Source organism: Mandrillus leucophaeus, unplaced genomic scaffold (genome assembly GCF_000951045.1).
Source record: "Mandrillus leucophaeus isolate KB7577 unplaced genomic scaffold, Mleu.le_1.0 Scaffold777, whole genome shotgun sequence".
NCBI classification, from domain to species: Eukaryota; Metazoa; Chordata; class Mammalia; order Primates; family Cercopithecidae; genus Mandrillus; species Mandrillus leucophaeus.
Window position 1 is genome coordinate 723100 of NW_012108441.1, and position 21100 is coordinate 744199.

The 21100-nt window shown below is 49.8% G+C and overlaps 1 protein-coding gene across 1 annotated transcript in view; it reads right to left on the reverse strand.

Moving 5' to 3' along the window:
* Positions 1–21100, reverse strand: part of WWC3 (WWC family member 3) — an 82143-nt gene that overhangs the window by 7517 nt on the left and 53526 nt on the right. The window contains exons 9-19 of the mRNA XM_011966834.1: positions 20608–20697; positions 19359–19924; positions 14360–14480; positions 12764–12838; positions 11999–12085; positions 10841–11033; positions 9111–9284; positions 8546–8697; positions 7133–7298; positions 2475–2639; positions 345–437 (exon numbers count right to left, since the gene is read on the reverse strand). Of these exons, the coding sequence (XP_011822224.1) occupies positions 345–437; positions 2475–2639; positions 7133–7298; positions 8546–8697; positions 9111–9284; positions 10841–11033; positions 11999–12085; positions 12764–12838; positions 14360–14480; positions 19359–19924; positions 20608–20697 (1882 nt within the window). The remainder of the gene's footprint in view (positions 1–344; positions 438–2474; positions 2640–7132; positions 7299–8545; positions 8698–9110; positions 9285–10840; positions 11034–11998; positions 12086–12763; positions 12839–14359; positions 14481–19358; positions 19925–20607; positions 20698–21100) is intronic.

Sequence of the window (21100 nt, forward strand, 5' to 3'; positions counted from 1 at the left end):
TATTTATTTATTTATTTTCAAACGATCCCTGCCCAGAAAGGTAATATGTTGAAAAACTCAACTTTTCTAAACTATATATATTCTCCTGTCAAAAAAAGAGAAAAGAGCCTATTATATAGAAACGGTTATTTATTATACTGAAGAATGTAAAGATCATGGATTATCTGAAACCATGATACTATCTTAAGAAATATTAGCAACATTATGACATTACATCTGTTAAGTAAACAAGAAATACAAATACTACCTTTTCATTTACATGACCTTAAATATTACCTTTTAAGGCTTGTAAAAATCACTCGCAGGGCAAGCACAGATTCCATATTTGTTTACAGGGCACACACCTGCTTATAGCGAAGGGTTCGTCTTTCCAAAGTGTTTCGGATAAAGGGGGACTTCCGGGGCAGCGTTGAACTGTCGCTGTCACTACGATAAAGCTGTACCAAAAAGAATGATGTTCAGAAACAATTTCTCAGCAACGCACAGTTCATTCTCTGTGTGTACTCAGAGTCTCAGAATGGATTATTTTCATCCTCTTCACAGGCCCTCAAGTGCACTTATGATTATTGGTGCTTGGAGAAGGTCTTTGGGTTTCAATTTAAACAAGAGTTTCTGCTAAAATGAAAAAACAAAACAAAACAAAAACAAGCAAATGAAACCCTCCCCCAGTTTCCAGGCTAACTGAGCCAACAAAATCTCCATGTGATCCATACCAATGCCGTTTCGTGCCCTATACAGTCCCCACGAAGGCCAGCACTGCCCTCAGCATGGTTCACTTTTCCTCAGTCTTTCTCATGTGCTGTATTTGTGGCTTTGGCAATAGCTGGGGAAAATGACTTCCAAAAGAGACTCACTCCTGGTAGTAAGACAAGCCAACATTGCCAACTGCAGCTGTGCTCATCAAAGGACAGGGTGTACTTTTAAACAAGAAAGTAAAGAATGTCATCTTTATGGGAGTCAAGTCATTACAGCCTTCATTTGGTGGCAGGGTGTCACCTCAGGATCAGTGTGACTCTGAGAAATCCAACATCCCTGCCTCATGGCCTTATTTTCCACGCCAGTAAACCTACTCAGGAAGTGCAACGGCCTGGCAGCACACCTGCACGGCATTCATACAAACATACAGAACAGCGAAGCATCCAGAAGCATTGCCAGTAAGTGCAGCTGTTAAGCAGGCACACAGAGCTTTTCCTCTGGGTAAGCAAAGCACTACCTGCTTGCACCCTTCCCCCCTCAATAAGCAGCCCCTCCAGCCAGCACGTTGGTGACTTGGCAGGAGCCTGGAACAAGGAGGACAGTGAGTGTGGCCTTCCATCTAGAACGTTCAGCCAAGCGCTTGAGCATCAGCCTCCATGGGGCTGAAGCATGACGAGTGGGAGGGCCCAGACTGGACCCGGCACCATCCGGGGCAGTTGCCAGCAGGGACACTTTGGACCAATGGGACAACAGCGGCAGGTCTCACCAACATGGCTGAGAGGGCGTTTTGGCCACCTAGGCCCCCTCCCACAGTGTTTGCAACATCTCCTTTGAGGGTCTCAGGTCCTTCCCTCTCCGAAGATCTGCCTTGGCTCTGCCCTCATGGAGCCAGCACCTCCAGGGCAGATGCCTTCTTCAACAGCCTCAATTCAGAGGTGCAGGAAGGGTCATGGTTCTCAACCAAACGGCCCCTCCAGGTCACTGTGTCATGAGCCACCATCCTTAAAAGCCCTTTCGGTACAAGTCCATGCTGGCACTATCACTCTGTTCTACCTTCATTGACCACACTGGCTCGAGTCTTCCCTCCACCCACCTTGGGGTTCTCAGCCTTGTGTGACATGCTAGAAGCATCTGGGTGCTTCCGGAAGTTCTGATGCCCAGGCCTTACCTGTGACCAATGGCAAATCTCTGGGGTGCTATGTGGGTACCAGGATCTGTTGAATTCCCCCCCTCCCCGTGATTTGACTGCAAGGCGCAGCCATGGCTGAGAACTGCTGAGTGTCTCCCACTCATCCGCAGGTTGGGAATTTACATGTGGGTGAGTGAGAACCCACTGCACCTCTGCCAGGACCACCCACCCTCTGACCCAGAGACCTGGCTGCCCCACAGGGCTCCAAGCCACTCAGGTTCCCGGCTCCTCCAGCTCAACCCATTCAAGAGAACCCCTGCTTCCACTTGTTCTTTACGCTGAGGTAGAAATGATTCGCTCTGCTTGTTGCCCACAGGTCAGTACATACACAACACTGAAAACTGGGGGAAGGGATGAATTTGAATCCTGAACAAATCCAGAGTTAGATAAGCATGGTAAGGCATGTGGGGAGATCACAGCACTGATGTCATCACCGCGTACCTGTAGAGTTCGCAGTGCATGGATTGGTATCATTGGTGCAAATACATATGCCTCTCAGTATAAACAGCAGGAAAAAAAATAAAAAAACATCACAAAGGGGACGGAAGAGAAAACATTCCAGACAGGTGACAAAGGAATTCCAACTTACTCTGCAAACATACTGGCTTCGTGCTCCAGGCGAGAAGGTCTGGGAACGGACAATCGTGCCACTCCGAACAAAAGGTGACCCTCGGGCCCGGCGGCTGGACCGCTCCTTCAGGAGGCTGGCTGTTTCTTCCGGAAAGAGATCTTCTGTGTTGGTTTCCTTATCAACCTAGGGAGTGGTTCACTCGTGACCATGGCTTCTTTCGTAACGTGAGCAATAAACTTACAGGAACAACCATGTCTTTCACTTCTCCATTCAGGATTTAGCTGGAGTTTCACACGTGGCATGTCCACAATGGAAAGGCTGATATCCCCCCAACCCCACCCCGGCCCCTCCTCTCACAGGGATCTCAACTTTCCATTTGTTCATGCAAAGAATATTAGGGTCATCCCGGACTCCTGATCTCTTTTGCACACCCCATATCTGGTCCAAGAGCGATCCCTGCTGGCTCTGTGTTCAACATCAAGTGGTTTTTTTTTTTTTTTTTTGAGACGGAGTCTCGCTCTGTCGCCCAGGCTGGAGTGCAGTGGCCGGATCTCAGCTCACTGCAAGCTCCGCCTCCCGGGTTCACGCCATTCTCCTGCCTCAGCCTCCCGAGTAGCTGGGACTACAGGCGCCCGCCACCTCGCCCGGCTAGTTTTTTGTATTTTTTAGTAGAGACGGGGTTTCATTGTGTTAGCCAGGATGGTCTCGATCTCCTGACCTCGTGATCCACCCGTCTCGGCCTCCCAAAGTGCTGGGACTACAGGCTTGAGCCACCGCGCCCGGCCATCAAGTGGGTTTTGAGTGCTTGTCAGCAACCCTTCACCTGAGTCGCCATCATCTCATGCCCAGATGAGTGCAGTAGATGCCTCAGTGGTCTTCGCAATTCCACACCTCTCTGCCCTTCGATCTATTCTCAACATAGCAACCAGGGATATGCCAGGAAAACTGACTAGGCCAAAGGTGGAAACATCCCAAATGTCCATTGACAGATCAATGGATCAACAAAATGTGGTCTTATTCACACAAGGAAATAGTATTCAGCCATAAAAACCAATGGAGTTTTTATACACGCTAAAATGTAAATAAACCTTGAAAATATTGCGCTGAGTGAAAGAAACCATGCACCAAAGGCCACATAGTATATGATTCCACTTCTGGAAACATCCAGAAGAGGTAAATCCATAACCAGAAAGCAGATTTTGGTAGCTGCAGGTGGCTGGGGGAAGGGGGAATGGGAGTGACTGCTCAATGGGGACGGGTTTTACTCTGGGGTGATGTTTCCATCAGGAAACTAAATAGAGGTGGCGGGTGAGCAACACTGTGGACCAAATGCCACTGACGCATACACTTTAAAATGCTTCCCTTTATGTGAACTTCAAATCAATAAATTTTAGAAAACACTAACGAAAAAGCTTCAGTCAGATCATGTGGCCACTGAGCTCAAAACCCACCAGCTTCTCATGCCCTTAGAGAAAAGGCAGGGTCCTGAGTGGGCGCTGCACGATCTGGCCACTTCACTCCCTTCATCCTCAGCACCACCCCACAACACACACCGGCTGCTCCCACACCTGACACAAAAAATTGTGGGGAAAAAACCACACAACAAAATTTACCATATTAACCATTTGTACAGGCACAGTTCAGTGGCGTCTATTCACATTGTTGTGCAACAGACCTCCAGAACTTCTTTATCTTGTGAAGCTGAAACTCTGCCCTCTCCACTAAAAAACAACTCCCCATTCCCATTCCTGAGACAGAGGAGAGACCCCGTTTTAGGGGCCTGCAGACCTCCCGAGCATGGACATAAAGGAAAATCAATTTCTTTCAAAGGAAATTCCAGGTACCTTGCTATCCCTGAGATGTAAGTAAGTAACTTGATAAGCAAGAAGGTAATAGTAGCCTAAAACAATAGCCAAGCAAGTTAGAGTCTGGAGATGTTTGGTTCCCTAGAGAAACTAAAGACATCTTGGCCAGGCGTGGTGGCTCACACCCGTAATCCCACCAGTTTGGGAGACCAAGACAGGTGGATCACTTGAGGCCAGGGGTTTGAGACCAGCCTGGCCAACATGATGAAACTCCATCTCTACTACAAAAAAAAAAAAAAAAAAAAAAAAGTCAGCTGGGCAGGGCGATGGGCGCCAGTAATCCCAGCTACTTGGGAGGCTGAGCCATGAGAATTGCTTGAACCCAAGAGGCGGAGGTTGTAGTGAGCTGAGATCACGCCACTGCACTGCAGCCTGGGGGACAGAGTGAGACTCCATCTCAAAAAAGAAAAGAAAGAAGAGAAGAGAAGAGAGAAGAGAAGAGAGAAAAGAGAAGAAAAGAAAAGAAAAAAGAGAAACCAAAGACATGTTAACCTATGTGCCTGATTGTCTTTCAGAAACCCAGACCCCCCACCAAAGGGACCTGCTGGCACAGAACTCACATAAGGTGGAGCTAAGGACTGTACTCTGACCCTTGCTCTTTATTCTGAATCTCTTCCTGAGAGGTCTGCAGGGAGTCACACCCACAAGTCAGAGCTAACTATCTTTTCTGCTGACCCCAAATTTTTAGACAAAGCTTTGCCTCCTGAACCAATTGCAATCAGAAAATCTTTGAATCCACCTACATCCTGTAAGCCCCCACATCAAGATATGCTATCCTTCTAGGCCAAAAGCAATGTGTAACCTCCATAGATTGGTTTAGGATTCTGCCTGTGACTTCTGCTTTCCTGAAATTTACCTCTGCCTTTAAAAACCCTTCCCTGCAAGGCATTGGAAGGCCGGGTCTTAAGTGTGAGCTGCCCAAATCTCCTTGCTTGGCGCCTGCAAATAAACACCCTCTTTCTACCCCTGCAAAACACCTTCGTGCAGACACGTGGTTTTACTGCACCAGGCGAACGGACCCCAGCTCCGTTCTGTAACACAGCCCTACACCCCATCCAAGCTCCTGGCAGCTACCATTCTGCTTTTCGGCCCTGTGAATTTCACTACTCCAGGAACCTCATGATGGTATTTGTCTTTTTGTGCTTTTCTAACCAGCCACCAGTCAATTTATTAGCACCTAAAACGATTTTTTTTCAGATTCTAAGGATTTTAGGAGTTGTATGCCAGGAGACATGCAACTCAAAGAGTTGAAGACTAAATAAATATTCACACTGGCTTATTCACTCAGCATGAGTCCTCAAAGCTCATCCACGTTGCAGCGTGACAGAATTTCCTTCCATTTTAAGGTTGAATAATATTCTATTGCATGGATAGACCACGTTTTCTTTATCCACTCATCCATGATGGACATTTTAGTTGCTTCCACCTCTTGGCTACTGTGAATAATGCTGCTGCTACGAACATGCGTGTGCACATTATTTCTTCAAGATCCTTTCAATTCTTCTAGATATACACCCAGATACACCCAGAAGCGGGACTGCGGGATCCTATGGTAGTTCTATTTTTAATGTTTTGAAGAACCACCATACTGTTTTCCATAGCAGTTGTACCCTTTTATCATCCTGACATTTTCTAAATGTGAACCCTTTCTAAAACTGCAAACCTCTCTACAGGTGTCTGCCCGCTTCCCTGCCACTGCATTCTCCAGAAGCCCCCTTGCTCTCTGTGACATGAGCGTACGCTAGCGATGTCTCCTCTGGCGTCTCCCTCTCGAGGGTGGGAGTTTGTTTGCTTTTTTTTTCTTTTCCTATTCACCCACTATACTAATGTTGTATCTGTGATGCCCACACAGAAAGGGAGAATGCAAATGTGGTGAAGAACTAACAACTGTGGGATCTAGGTGAGGTGTATAGGTATTTGTTGCATTATTCTAGCAACTTCTCCACAGATTTCGCTTTTTCAAAACTAAAAGTTGAGGGAAGGGGAAACACCAAATAACCCTCCCACGGCCACTCACCCTGGCTTGGGCTGCTGCTTTTTGAGATCTCAGAAAGTTGGACAAGGGCCATGACCAGCAACCTGGTCCAAAACAACAATTAGGAACCTGCTGTGGGTTACAGCTTGGGAAGCTGCGGGGGGCAGATTTCACTTTGTGCTTCTGGGTGAGAGCAGGGGCGTGAGGGTGATAAAATACTTTTGTGAGCTGAACAGTGGGGAAACCAAGTTTCGAAACAGCATTGACAGTGTCTTCCCTGACTTCACAGGCGCTGTAAACTTGAGACTTCTCCCCTAAAGACAGGGTGACTGTACAGCTAGAGGCAGATGAGCAGAAGGGGCAAAAGGACAGCACTATTCTACATTTCACAAAAGGGGAAGAGGAACTACAAATGTCCAAAACCTGTGGGACTCATGAACCCTCCGGAGCCTCGTTTGTCCCTGAAGGTGGGAATGGATTAGCTGTGCCTATTCAAGCCCTTTACAGATCTGAGGCCATTCACTTCTTTTCCTCAGCTCACAGTAAACCCAGCCTTAGCTGTGGCCCTCAAATCCAACAGCAGTGTCCATTCTATACCACGACATTCTCCTGTGCCCAACACCCGGGCCACTAGGTGTGTGTGCAGGTCAGCCATGTGGCCCTCCTCCCCACGAGCCCCGGCTCTGCTTGCCTTTGGTGCATCTTCCCCCATACCCTCACACTTCCCACGAAGAATTTGGGGGCACACAGCCTCTCCTTCCAGGGCAGTACCTGGTACATATGGCAAAATGTTGGGGGTGAGGGGCTCCGGAAAATCCCCTATGTTTTCTACTTACCTTAAGAGGTGAGGGCTGAAATTTCTCTGGGCTGTAAGGCCCTGCCTGAGCAGCAAATGGGTGGCCCAGGATGGAGTCGATACCCACGCAACAGGGCTCTGGGTATGGAGGGCTGGTCTGGGTGCAGTTGCTACAGCCGCTATCCACCGAGTCTGCTTGCCAACTCCTGAAGGCGGACATGGCAGAAGCCCAAATGGTCACCAAACAGGATGTATTTCATGCTACTCTTAGAGCACAGTAGTAGAGGTAATGCAATAAAACCTATTTCTTTCCAATGATTGAAGACTGTTGCGGCTCTCATAAAGTAAAAGGGTGCTTCTGTTTTCCAGGGAAGATGGCTCTTGAAGGACTTTCCTTAAGAGGGGCTTTTTCTATCACCGGTGGCAGCCACTGAAGATTCCAGAAAACTGCACCACTCAGCCCCAAACCCCTCCCAACTCCTGTCCATCCCTGAACACAACACCTTCCCCTCTGCATGCACTATCGCTCCCCAAAATAAACTCCTCTGTAAACTAAGCTCAGGGAAAGCCATCGGGAAGCAGCAGGAAGCCCTGGAAAGATGGTGCACTTTATAGAAAAATGTGGAAGTACAGCAATATGTACAGCACCTCCAGAGACGACGAACACAAGCCAGGGCACCAGAGGCGCCCATTCACCAGAATCATTCATCTATCACATGCAGGTCTCCACGGGGCCAAGGATTCACCAACAGGCTGCTTCAGGTGAAGCAGAAAGGGACACCGCATGACCCCCTTTGTAGGAAGTGTCCAGACCGGCAGGTCCATAGACACAGAGGGCAGATTTGTAGTTGCAGGGAATCAGAGGGGAACCTGGGAGCGCATTTGGCTAGGGATAGGCAGAGAGGGTGTGATGAAAATAAAATGCTGTAAAATTGACTGTGCCCATTCAGTCCTAAAAACCACCTAACTGTGCACTTTAAATGGGTGAACTGTATGGGAGGTAGACTGTATCTCAATAAAGGTGTTAAAAAAGAAAAAAAATCCAACAGCTTTAAGGGACCTTACTGTATCCAATCCTGGGAGAGGGCAGTACTTCAACAGCCCCATTCTTGACGAGAAACTCCAGGACAGACAGAAGGAAAAGGTGAAAAGCACACGTGAGAGTCAGGAGAGAGAGTTCAGGGAGCTGCCCTCATCCAGACCAGCACTCAATTCCCTCCAGAATCAACTTCTGGGCAGTGGTACCTAACGATTGCCCAGCACCTTCTATGGAGGCATGGCTGAGGAAAGCAAGTGCATCTCAGAGACAGCTATGCTGCCTGGCACACTGGCTGTCTCCCCAGAGAAAATGTGCTTCCCACGACAGTTTTCACGAGCCTTCTGACCACAGGGCACCCATGCTCCTTTCCAGGGAGGGCACGAGCCGGAGCCTGCCCGCTGAACTAGCGCTTACCGCTCGGATACAGCCTCGGTCTGCTCCTCCTTGCGCTCCATCTCCAGGACCTCCTCCTCCGTGTACTCCAGCTTGGCCCGCTCCTCGGCCAGCTCCCTCTCCACCGCCTGCAGCTGTGCCGTGGTTCTGGCCAGGAGCACTGTCACCGCATCCTGCAGGAGGAGGGGGTGCGTGAGGACAGCTCAGGCCAGCAGACCCTGTGTACACAGCAGGTGTCCACATGGCACAGGTAGGAGGCCACTCTGCTGCCCTTCCGTGAGAAGAAACTCACCCTAGCTAGGTCTGTGGTGGAGGCATTCATGTAGCCTTTTTCTGCAGCTCTGAGGGCTCCTATGTAAAAGTAGCCAGTGTACCACCCATGCACCACCCATGACCATGTGTACCATGAACACGTTTGCATTAAAAAAAAATTCTCACGCAATGGCCGTATGGAAACTACTCCTTTACCCCACTATACTGACTCACATCTACAAAGACACTTCTAAGAAATGACTTCCCAAAGACAAAGTCAATCTCAGGGTCATGAAGGCAGCAGCGATCAGCTCCTTAGAGCAGGGCCAAGTACCGTTTTGCCGGAGATGGAGATGGTGTGTGCAGGATCCCGGGCGGAGCTCTCTCCCGCACACCCAGGCTCCCGCGTCCTCGACGGCTCAGAGCTGGTGAACACCTGGACGGAATGCCAGCGCAGCTGCATCTCACTCAAACTGTCATAGTCAGCCAGGTTAATCTGAGCAATGCCCTGCAGGGGTATTAAAGAAACGTCAGAACAGGCACGGAATGATTTCACCATAATGACTAGAGTCCTTTAAAATATTCAGTTAAGGCAGGGCAGGTGGCTCATGCCTGTAATCCCAGGCATGGGATTTGGGAGGCCGAGGTGGGAGGACTGTTTGAGCCCAGGAGTTCGAGACCAGCCTGGGCAAAAGAGCAAGACTCGCCTCTACAAAAAATTTAAAAATCAGCCAGGCATGATGATGTACAACTGTGGCCCCATCTACTTAGGAGGCTGCGGTGAGCTGAAATCATACCACTGCATTCCAGCCTGGGCAACAGAGACCCGGTCTCAAAAAAATTCACTTCACCCTTCAATCTTTGTGTGTGTGTGTGTGTGTGTGTGTGAGAGAGAGAGAGAGAGAGAGAGAGAGAGACAGAGAGAGAGAGATGGAGTCTCGCCCTGTTGCCCAGGCTGTAGGACAGTGGTGCGATCTCAGCTCACTGCAACCTCCACCTCCCTGGTTCAACAGATTTCCCCGCCTCAGCCTCCCGAGTAGTTAGGATCATAAGTGTGTGCCACCACACCCGGCTATTTTTTGTATTTGTAGTAGAGACGGGGTTACTTAAAGGACTGCAGCACAATGAAAGCAACTGCAGAGAAGTCTAATGGGTGGCTCCCTGGTCGTCTGTTCCACCCAATCAGAAAGTGCTGGGAAGGGAACAGACAGGGCAAAGAATGGGCAACCCGGAGTTCTGGGCCAGGCTCACAGCTCTACTGCCCTGATGAGGCAGATTTGCTCAGGAATTTCTGAAATAAGAAACGACTGCTGAACTCTACATGCCCTAATTGTGCCGCTGAGGGGAGAGGACCAAGGGAGAACACTCCGGCCATGGAAGGAATCCACCCTGGCTTCCAACCCTGGCATGGGCCCTGGATGGCTGGAATACTGAGGACAAACTGCGGATTCTCCTGAGGCCTCATCCCAGGGTTGCCAGGTAACATGCAGGGCACCCCGGTGAATCTGCACTTCAAATAAACAACACAGGGTTTCCCTGTGAGTCTTAAACACCGCATGGGAAATACTTACGCTTTAAAGAACATCCATAATTTACTTGAAATTTGAATTTAGCTGACTGTCTTGTATTTTAATTTGCTAAATCTGTCAACCCTACTTTGTTCCCTGGACTGAAGATGGGGCTGACGCAAAGGCATCCCACAGGGTTTGTGAGTACTAGCTGAGAGGACGCATTTAAAGTACAATGTACTTGACAAGATCACTGGTTGGATCATCCCTGTTTGTATTTCCAGCCGCAGAAATACTTAAGAAGATCACAACTTCTAAGCAACCCACCACGGGAGAAAGGAAGGATGGCAGAGGGGAAAGGAGTGAGGGAACCAGAGACGGAGGCAGAAGAGAGAGAGGGAGGCCAAAAGGCAAAGACAGACAAAAACTAAGAAATTACCACAAAAGAGTACAAGAGAAAGAAGGGAAAGAAAGATACACACACAAAAAAGACCGGCTGACTGAAACACAAAGGAAGGAAGGAGGCCGGGGGCGGGTGGAGCGCCTGGCGCCATACCAGCAGTTCTTCCTGCAGCTGCGGAGTCACCGAACACACGTATAACTGAAGTGACTTCAGTGTCAATGTGCTGGAGTGCACGGGGATTCTGAACACTTCATTGAACACCAGCGGCACCTGGAACTCCAGAGCCTTGGAGCAGTAAGTGTTGGGCGTGCCCAAGTCCAGTGGTGGCAAATAGACGCGGATGTGGCTGCAAATAGAATGGGGGAGGGAAGAGCACGTGCAGGCGGCGCTCACAGATGCCTCGGGCCCAGAGCAGGCACGACCTACACGATGCGCGCAGAGCCCCCACCTGTAGCTACAGTCTCAGAGTCCTTTGCAAAAAGTTCCTTTCTCAACTAAGCATAGACCGATGTACCCCAGGGATAGGGGAAGTCCTCCACAAGGAGGATGCCTTCCAAGCCAGGACTGAAGCAGTGGACACTTCCAGGCCCTGCTGCTCCCCATCTTTTTGGGAATTGCCCCTCAGCTCTTTCTGCACGGCTCCCCCATTGCTTTCTCAGTTCATCACCCATGGGGTAGCCCGTGTTTCCCACCCTCCCTGCCCCAAGTCTGGCACATGGGAGGGGCTGAGCCATCTGTGAGCACTGCAGAGGTCACTGGGGTGGCCAAACCCCAGCCAAGCCCCCAGCTGCTCACACTCAGGGGTCCTAAGGCCTTTAGAACACTCACCAAAGGGGGCCCACCCTGTGCCCTGAACAGACCATTACAGGCATGGTCACCTGCTTGGGTAAGTGGGACCCTCCCTCAGGCCCCCATCTGGAGCCATGGAGCTCAGAGAGGCAGCGGCCCCACGACTGAGGCCAAAGGCACTAGCTGCTCCCGACGCCTATTTTCTCCTCCCCGCTCCGTCAAGGACGCCCTGGTCCCAGCCAGAGGTCTCTCAAGATCACAGAGCAGAGCACGACAGCATCAGCAACCCCATCCCCAGCACCAGGAGAATGCAAAAGGCTCCTCTGCGCCAACACGGCACACACTAGCTGGGCACTGGCACCGGCACCTGCACCGGCCTCAAATCATTCACTAGATTCTTTTGAAGACTTTACACCTCAGACAGACACTTCCTGGTGCTTTCCTGGAAATTCAGGCTCCCAAACTGTCTTTTCCCTCCTCAGCCATGTGGCCAGCTGGCCAGCGCCCTGGGGCCTGGCTTACACTTTGCAGTCTTCCTTCACCGCCAGCCCCGCCGGGTTCTTCAGCTGCAGCACGTGCACGAGGAGACACTCGTTGCCGCTGTCGCGCCTAGGAAACCAGACATGAGTCACGGACGGCAGGTGCCTCCCAGTGAAACCATCCTTCTGACTCAACAGCAGCAGTGGCCATCTACCGCCTGGGGTTCTGCCCCACCCTATCCCCAGGGCACATCTGCACCTAGTGGGTAAAGCCCAGGTACAGCACAGTCCCCGCAACAAACAATGACCAAATGCCAACCATGCTGGGTGGAGGAGCCCTGGACTGCAGTGAAAAGAGTGAGCAAAGGAAATGGCTGGGACCCAAACACCTGTCTCCCTCAGGGGCACCTCGCAGTCACTGCCTTTATTGACACTCTAATTAGAAACCAACAATTGTTGTCCTGCCAACCAGCAGATTACTTCCTTGAGGGTGAGGGAGGGAGCCTGCTACCCGTGCTGCAGTGAGCAGAATCAAGCCCCGGCAGGCACGGGCACAATCGTCCCCGAAGGCCGCACTCTGCCAGAGCCCCCTGCTTCAGGAAGTGGCGGCTCCCAGTTGTGCATCTCCGTGTTGGAAGACAACAGGGGAGCCACCTTTCCCCGTCACTCCGTCCTGCCACCTCTGTCCCCTCACCTGAGACCTGGGGTAACAAAGGTCCCTCCAGCCCTGTGTGTGCAGGTGGGAGCCATGGGGTGGACCTGGTCTCCAGCCCAGCCTGAGGGGCAACAGGCTAGGGTCTGTACTCACAGGAGTCCCACGTGGATCTGGGGGTCTCCGTTACTGGCCGTGTCTCCGTAGGCAGGCTCCTCGGCATCTTCGTTCCTGAGCACAGGGGTAAATGCAACCAACTTCATTCCAGAGGGAACCGATCGCTACAGATTCTGCAGAAGCTCTCTCATGCTAAAAGAGGGCTTTATTAAGTTGTGACGTAAGTCAATGAGGTCATAATGTGTCTGAAGGAACAGGGCAGGCCCCCAGAATCCATGAGGCATCTTACTGGGTACCTGCCTACAAACTGCTGGGTTTTTTGTTGTTGCTGTTTTATTTTGTTTTGTTTCTGAGACAGAGTCTGGCTCTGTGGCCCAGGCTGGAGTGCACTGGCGCAATCTCGGCTCATTGCAACCTCCGCCTGCTGGGCTCAAGCAATTCTCCTGCCTCAGCCTCCCCAGTAGCTGGGATTACAGGCACCCGCCACCACGCCCAGCTAATTTTTGTATTTTTAGTAGAGGCAGGGCTTCACCATGTTGGCCAGGCTGGTCTTGAACTTCTGACCTCAGGTGATCCGCCCACCTCAGCCTCCCAAAGTGCTGGGATTAAAGGCGTGAGCCACTGTGCCCAGCCTATTTCTTTTTTATGTTGTTCTTGTTTTAGGAAAATAACTTTGCAGCTGGGCATGATGGCTCATGTCTGTAATCCCAGCACTTTGGGAGGCTGAGGCAGGTGGATCACTTGAAGCCAGGAGTTCAAGACCAGCCTGGCCAACATGGTGAAACCCTGTCTCTATTAAAAATACAAAAATTAGCCAAGTGTGGAGGAGTAGATCTATAATCCCAACACTTTGGGGAGGCAGAGGCGGGCCAATCACTTGAGCTCAGGAGTTCAAGACCAGCCTGGGCAACATGATGAAACCCCATCTCTACTAAAAATACAAAAATTAGCCAGGCACGGTGGCGTATGCCTGTAATCCCAGATACCTGTGGGGCTGAAGTGGGAGAATTGCTTGAGCCCAGGAGTTGGAGGTTGCAGTGAGCTATGATTGCACCACTGCACTCCAGCCTGGGCAACAGCAAGAGCCTGTCTCAAGCAAACAAACAAACAACAAATAAAAGAAGAAAGTAACTTTGCACACCTTTCAAAACCACATGTGATACTTGGGGAAATGTTCAAAAATTAACTTTAAGTGAACTGTCTTCTAGATACTGGAGACTTAAATTGTATGAAAAAATAATGACATCAAAGATGCCCGATCAAAATAAAGCATGGAATTCCAAAAGGTGCTGTGTCATTGTGAAACCATTCCTATAGCTAAGAAAACAAGAAGGGAGGGAGGGAGGAAATTCATTTCTAATGAATGAATGTTCTTTCCGGCAAAGCAGGGCTCTCCCATACACTGATTCTCCTTTTTGAGCTCCATGAGACCCAAGCCTTAGGCCCCGAGGGTCAGGGAGAAAGACTTCTTTCTAAAACCCAACCACCCAAAGGTGAAGAAGCCAGAGAAACACCCTGCCCCTGGACAAATAAAGTGTCAATGTATGAAAGTTTCGGTACGGAATCTTTTTGTGATTGCCAGTAACACAGGTGATTCTGCGTAGGAAGAAGGAAATAGTAAGACTGGCTTCACACCTTTTGGTTAGAGGTTCAAACACCCCACTGTCGCTGGCTAGTGAATAATCCGACAGGCATGCGGAGATGCGGCGTGCCCTCCTCTCCAACCTCTTGGCACTGTCTTCTCGAAGAGTCACTGCTGCAAGTAAGGGACACACACAGGGTCAGGAAATAACAGCACCGGGGACCGGGGTCCTTGACGCTGGAGCACACACTACGTCACCGAGTGTTCCAGAGACTCGCCGGGACACGCACACACAGAGACATGCTGCGCTCTAGTCGTTTTTCATATTGGAAAATTGAAGAAATGAACTTCTGGCTACCTCTTGGATTCATAAATCTATTTCCACCCCCTTCATGAGCACACAGAACATAAGATGACGATGAGAAGCCCCTCAAATGGTGCTTTCCGAAAGCCGCTCACGCTCACGAGACAGGAAAGCAGCATTCGCCCGATGGGAACAGCAGCAGCGCTCGCCAAGAGGTCATGGTTTTCACTGCCTTCTTTATGCTGTCGGGTATTTCCCATGTTTCATACAACAAATGCTGCTTTTATACTCAGGAAAAAACATTTTAATTATCCAAGTAAACCCTAGAAAAATTAGCAACCTTCAAAGCAGAGGACACAGTTGAACCCACACTCATCCTCTGAAAACGCCACCTGGGAGGCCTGTGGCCCCGGGGGAGGAAGCTGGGGCTCAAGCCTGGCTGTCTCAGTGACCTCAGGCAGGAGCCTTCCCAGCCGCCCTTCTGGGTTAGCATGCTACTATTCCTGGGCTGCTTAATTTTATCTTTCACATCTATTTTACTCAAGAGCCAAAAATAGCCATTGAAATGTTTCCTTTTAACATTTCATCAGCCGTTTCTACCCATTTCCTCAGAGCAATAAGTTCCTTTTAACAAAACCAATACAAACGGGTATATAATCTTCCTGCGCTAAATGCAACTGTGAGCCCAGGAGTCTGTTTTCTGGCGGGTGTGCTCGGCTGGAACACGGAATGGAACTGGAAGCCCCGGCTGGGCACTCCACCACCACTCAAAGCCAGCCTCCGCTTCCATCTCCGCACTTTTCTTTGGCTAAGTTCTAGAAACGGAAAGTGTTGACCTCTGTGCCTTCCTAAACTGAGTCCACTGGTGACCATCTCTCCTTTCAACCAAATTATCATCCATACCAATGGAACACAAACACGTTCAACAGCACATGGAACACATGGGGCTGTGGCCTTTGGCCTCGCGAGGTCAAGCGGAGGCCAAGTGAAACTTCCAAAGGTCTGCCATACCACGTCTGGGGAATCTGCTGCTTCTCCCCCATCAGCCAGGGCTGGAAGCCGGCCTCCATCCTGGGGTGGCCAGAGGCACTGCCTCTCAGACAGCTCAGGACTCCAGAGGCCAGCTCTCCTCTTTATCACTGCCACATGGAAGAACCCAAACACCTGGCCCTCAACTGCAAATGGAAGCCCCCCCATCCACTGCATCAATCCCAAGCAAAGGAAACCGCCACTACCATTTGCATTCCCACCCTGACACGTGAGGTCCCCAGACCCAACTGTAGATGCCTGCAAGGAAACGGCACCAGGTAATGAGCCTAAGCACCTGCAACCACCCCAGCCCAGGGCACAAGTCTGGCCATGTTTCCCTCTCATCATGCCATAGAAGTCAATGCAGAGAGGAAAGAAATGAAGGAGCTAATCCTCGAAGCCCAGGCTGAGTCACCGGACCCACAGGGTAGGTGGAAGTAGGAATTGCCAGGAGCAAGTCCCATCGGCAACTGCCCTAGCTGAGAAAAAGCACAGACTCCACGCTCCACACCCTGGATGCCTGCCCTGGGGCTTCAAGGCACAGAGGTGGACCCTCAGGAGCAGTGCTAGGGAGACAAGGGTCAAATCTTCCCCATGTTCATGTGAAAAATCTCTTTACTCCCTTTTCATCATTCAAGACAGACAGACAGTAAGAGCCAAAGATGTGAACACTGCTTGGTAAAAAGGAAGAAAATATAGTAAAAACCACAGCATAGCAAAGTTGCCAGGTGGCATATGACAGCAATGAACACCATTACATTCCAGAAACAAACACATACAGGGAATGAACAGTGAAAGCTTCTAGGAAAGTTCTTAAACAGCTTTAGTAGCCGCCATGAATATTAACAATGAGATAACGATAAAGCCAATTGCTAAGTTGTGTTGAAGCGCAGCTATAAGATAATCCTCCTTGGCCACACCCCAGCCATCCTGAACACATCCATTCACAGCACAAAGGTGTGCCTGGGGCCTGAGCAACAACACTGAGCGAGGGGACTCCCAAGGCCACTTACAGTGAGCACTTCTGTCGAGCCGCATGAGAAGAGATTTAAAAAAAAAAAAAAAAACACAAAGTGAAAACACTGGAGAATCTAAGCCAACAACATTAAACGGAGTATCAATATCATAAAAGCATCAATAAATAGATGAGCAAAGTCAAGATTTTTATGGGTTTTGATTAGCAAATACTAATGGGTAGGTAACAATAGCTAAGTATTTCATAATCACAACACATTTGACTTTTAAAATCCAGGGAAGACAAAACTGCAACAAAAACGTAAATAGTATGAAAGATCACAGTGTATTGCCCTACTCCTCTGACCTGCCTTCTGTTTCCTCTGATTGATTGAAAACACAAGGAAAAAATCATTCAGAGGCTGGTTTGCAAGTTTGGACAATTTGATTTTTTAGCTTACAAAAATTTTGTCTTACTAAGACTTGCTGGGGCCAAACTTAGACCGCAATGTTCCAAGCACAGCTGATACATGATGGGGCAGGGGAGGCGAGGGGCCCCCCTGTATCCATGCCTGAAGCTGGCTACCCAATCCGGCCCTCGTTTCAAGTTTCTAAGGACACAAATTAATGTGTCCTTGGAACAACGTAATATACGTAATATATAAAACCACCACCAGGTGGCAATATCATAAAAGGTACCGCTAGGCGGCAGTGTCGTCCAAGAATCCACCACCGATGTCATATAAGAATCTACCACCAGATGGCAGTGTCAGTCAAGAATTTATCGGCGGTGTCATATAAGATTCCGCCACAAGATGGCAGTGTAACACAAGAAATAATCACTAATGCGCTATGACTCCACCACCAGATGGCAGTGTCTACACACGTAAGCAAATAATTCCCAATCTAAGAAGTTTCAACCATTATAGCATCTGCCAAGGAAAAGCGAAAGAAAAATAAAGAAATTAGGTTGTGAAATTAAGTCAGCCCTTCTCCCTCCCACTCTGTCTCTCCTCTGGCCCAAAGTGGCCCTTGGGCCTTGTGCAGATTTTATGCCTAACTAGACTGACATTCTGGAATCTCAGTCCCTTAAGGAGAAGGTGGTGGGAGAGAGGAGGGAGACTAAGAAAAAAGTCCTAATTGGATATTTATTTTTTAACTGAATGGAAAAAACATGGAGCAATCAATCTGTGGTTATAAAGAGGAACAAAGCAAACGAAGGATACCTGCATATATGGACTTCAGAAACAATGTATCTGGGGATACCAAAGTGTGTTTGCAAACACAGGGGCAGACACCAAAATAGAGATGTCAAAAAGCCATGGGGCAGTCTCAGAACATGATGGCCTCTGGTTACGCACATAAGTGCCAACAGACTACTATTTTATAGAGTGATCAACCTATCCATTGATCTACCAATCCATCTATCTCTTGGGTAATAGAATGGTGGTGAACGGAAGGGGTTACAAAGATCACTGCATTCAAGGATGGAAAAAGTGACACTCAGTCCAGATATGTGTTCAAGGTCACACAGCTAGAAGTGGACAGGGCAGGGAACAAAAGCTTGGTCTCCCAGATGCTAGTCTGAAGCTGTTGCCACTACACCACACTGGTTCTGCTCTCTAGTTTTATTTCTACCCTTTGCCGCATAAATACTCCATGGTACGAGACTAGGGTTTCTTAGCCTCAGCCCTCTTGACATTTGGGGCTGGACCATTCTCAAGGCCAGGGGCAGGTGCTGCCCTGTATGTGGTAGGGTGCTTAGCAGCATCCCTGGCCTACACTCGCCAGATGCCAGGAGCATCTCCCATCCCCTAGTTGTGACAACCAAAACTGTTTCCAGACATTGCCAAGTGTTCCCCAGGGGCAGGAGGCAAAAACACCCCTGGCGAAGATCCACTATGCTGCACAAGTTATCTAGTGCTTGCCTAAACGGAATATTTAAAACGTTTTTGCTGTGCAAATAAAAGTCAGTTAAATGTGCTGAACTTCAGGAATGGGAGACCTTGTTCTTGATCCTCTTTAAAACCCAAGGAAGATAAAGTTGCCATGGGTTGGCTCAGAAAAGCACATGGGGTCAACATTCCCTTCAATAGGAGTCTGGTCTTCCAAGCAGGCTACATGCTGAAAGACCCCGGCTCCAAGGAGGAGCTGAACCAACACCAACTGAATGGATGAGGCGCCACGGAGCTGTGTTTCTCCATTTGAAGAACCACCAGAGAAACTGATTCAGTAGAAATGACTGATACTTACGGGCATGTCTTTTGAAATTACACATTATTTTCACTTCCATATTTGACAGAATTATGTTCTTGAGAACTATAAAAGATAAAGAGATGTCAAAGCAACAAAAGAAGTCGAGATTTCCACTAGCTACAACCAGACACCAGTTGGCATAATGGTCTCAGGCGGGCACACACTGACGGTTCCATCTCGGCACACATGCTGCAAAGGTCAGGAAAGCCCTAGTACATGTCTAGCAGCCTCTGAACGTGGAAGACTGTGTGGTTCTTACCCTAGTTTTGAACAATTATGTATTTTTTGAAAACAAGCCAAGTACCTAGGAAAGACAACTTTGTCAATTTCAGTGATCTTTCCCCAACACAGACCAGAAAGGGCAGGTGTGTGCTCTTCCCGATCACATCAACATTCCTAAATGTAAAGCTCACCATGGACCTGGAAAGCCAGCGGTCCTCACTCTGGCCCCCCGTGGTTTCCTCCCTGCAGGTAACCCTCACCCCGCAGGAGGCCGCATCCGCACTTACTTCCACCCACAGGAGCGCTGGCTGGTGGGGGTCCTGGCTCGTGTGGCCCTTCCCCGTCCCCAGGGACCCCGTGTGGCTGAAGGGCCGCCATGCCTGGTAAGTCTTCATCCCCCAGAGCCGAAGCATGCGCCCGCAGTCTGTCCAGGGCACCCAGGCCTGGCCCCTCACAGCTGTCCGCCAGCTGCGCCAGCGGTGAGTCCCGTGAGGCAGGGAGGAAGGGCGTATCCAGGGGCGAGCTTGGGGGCGACAGCGAGGATAGGGAGGAGCGGGAGGACAGCGACGCCAGGGACTGGGGTGTGTCCAGGGACCGCCTCTGCTTGTGGAAGCCCGAGGGGCCTGCCGGCTCTGTAAAGGTGGCATCTCGCCCCAGCGAGTCGAAGGGAATGAGGTCGAAGCGTAGAAGCTGGCCGCCCTCAGCGTCGGGCTTCTCGTACTGCGGGAGGCCGTAGATGTCCGTGAAGCTGACCGAGCTCAGGGAGCCCCGGCTGGAAGCCAGAGACCCGCGGCTGGAGGCCAGGGACCCGCGGCTGCTCCCCGAGGACACCGTCAGGGTGCTGGCACACAGGCTGAAATGAGACAGCATGGCCATCTGAGATGGCAGGGCAGCCACCCCTGCTTACCCTGTGAGCACGGAAAGGGCGGCAGAGAGCAGTGGGCAACAGCAGAGACCCGTGCCCAAGTCCCAGTCCCAGTCCCGGCTGGAACGCATAGTAGCCAGGTACACTTGCTCAAGCCATTCACCCGCTCTGGGCTCCCATGGGCTCACTGGGGCTGAGGTGAGAACAGCTCCCACCTTGGGCATTGTTAGGAGGAATATCTGAGAAAATGACACATCTAAGGCCCTTGACATTATGCTCTACCATACAGTAAGAGATGAGGAAATGTGCGCAGGGCCATTCTTGAGCAGCCAAATCTTACTAGCTTAAAAAATGCATATGCTTTTTAAAAAAATAAAATAAAAATGTGCACGTGTATAGATGTACACTTCTGAAGCTGTTAATTAGGTTACAAAATCCTTGAATACATTTGACTTCACGCCTCTTATTTACCCTGAAGCCAAATGTGGTTCTCTCCATAGTCCTTGAGTCATACAGTAGCAGCATATTAAAAATATAATGTATCCATTCTGTGTTAACAACACTTCAGGTCAAGCTCCAGTAGGAGAAAAACAAGCTACAAGAAGCAAGTTCATGTACCAGTCATTGGAACACGATGATCAAATACTGTTTTCTCTTTGAAAGTAACCTACCTCTTTAACTGGGACTGGAGGTAGGACGTTAAGCGGGTGGCTTCTTCCAGCTGCATAAGTAGACAATTCCTCTTTTCCTGAAGCAGAATCCTGTAGGTAAGAAAACAGTCGCTTAGTACATTTCAAAGACAGGGAGAATATTTTCATAACAACAAGACATTCCACCATCAATTCCCCCCAGCTGAATTAGGTTGCAATGACCACCCATTCTAAAAGCACCCAGGTCACAAGTGCCAAGATCACAGAGACTGCTTTTGTCCCATTTGAAAAATACTGGCACCCTGAGCAGTGCCTGCTACTCTGTGGAAGCTCCAGGCACAGTGCACGGGGGAGGGGATGCGTGAGAGGAGGAGTGGGCACAGGGATGGGTCAATGTGTGGCTGGGTGGGTGAGATACAGGTGGACAGATGGGTGGGTGGCTGGATGGGTGGGCGGCTAGATGGGTGGATGGGTGGGTGGCTGGCTGGGTGGATGGATGGATGGATGGATGGAT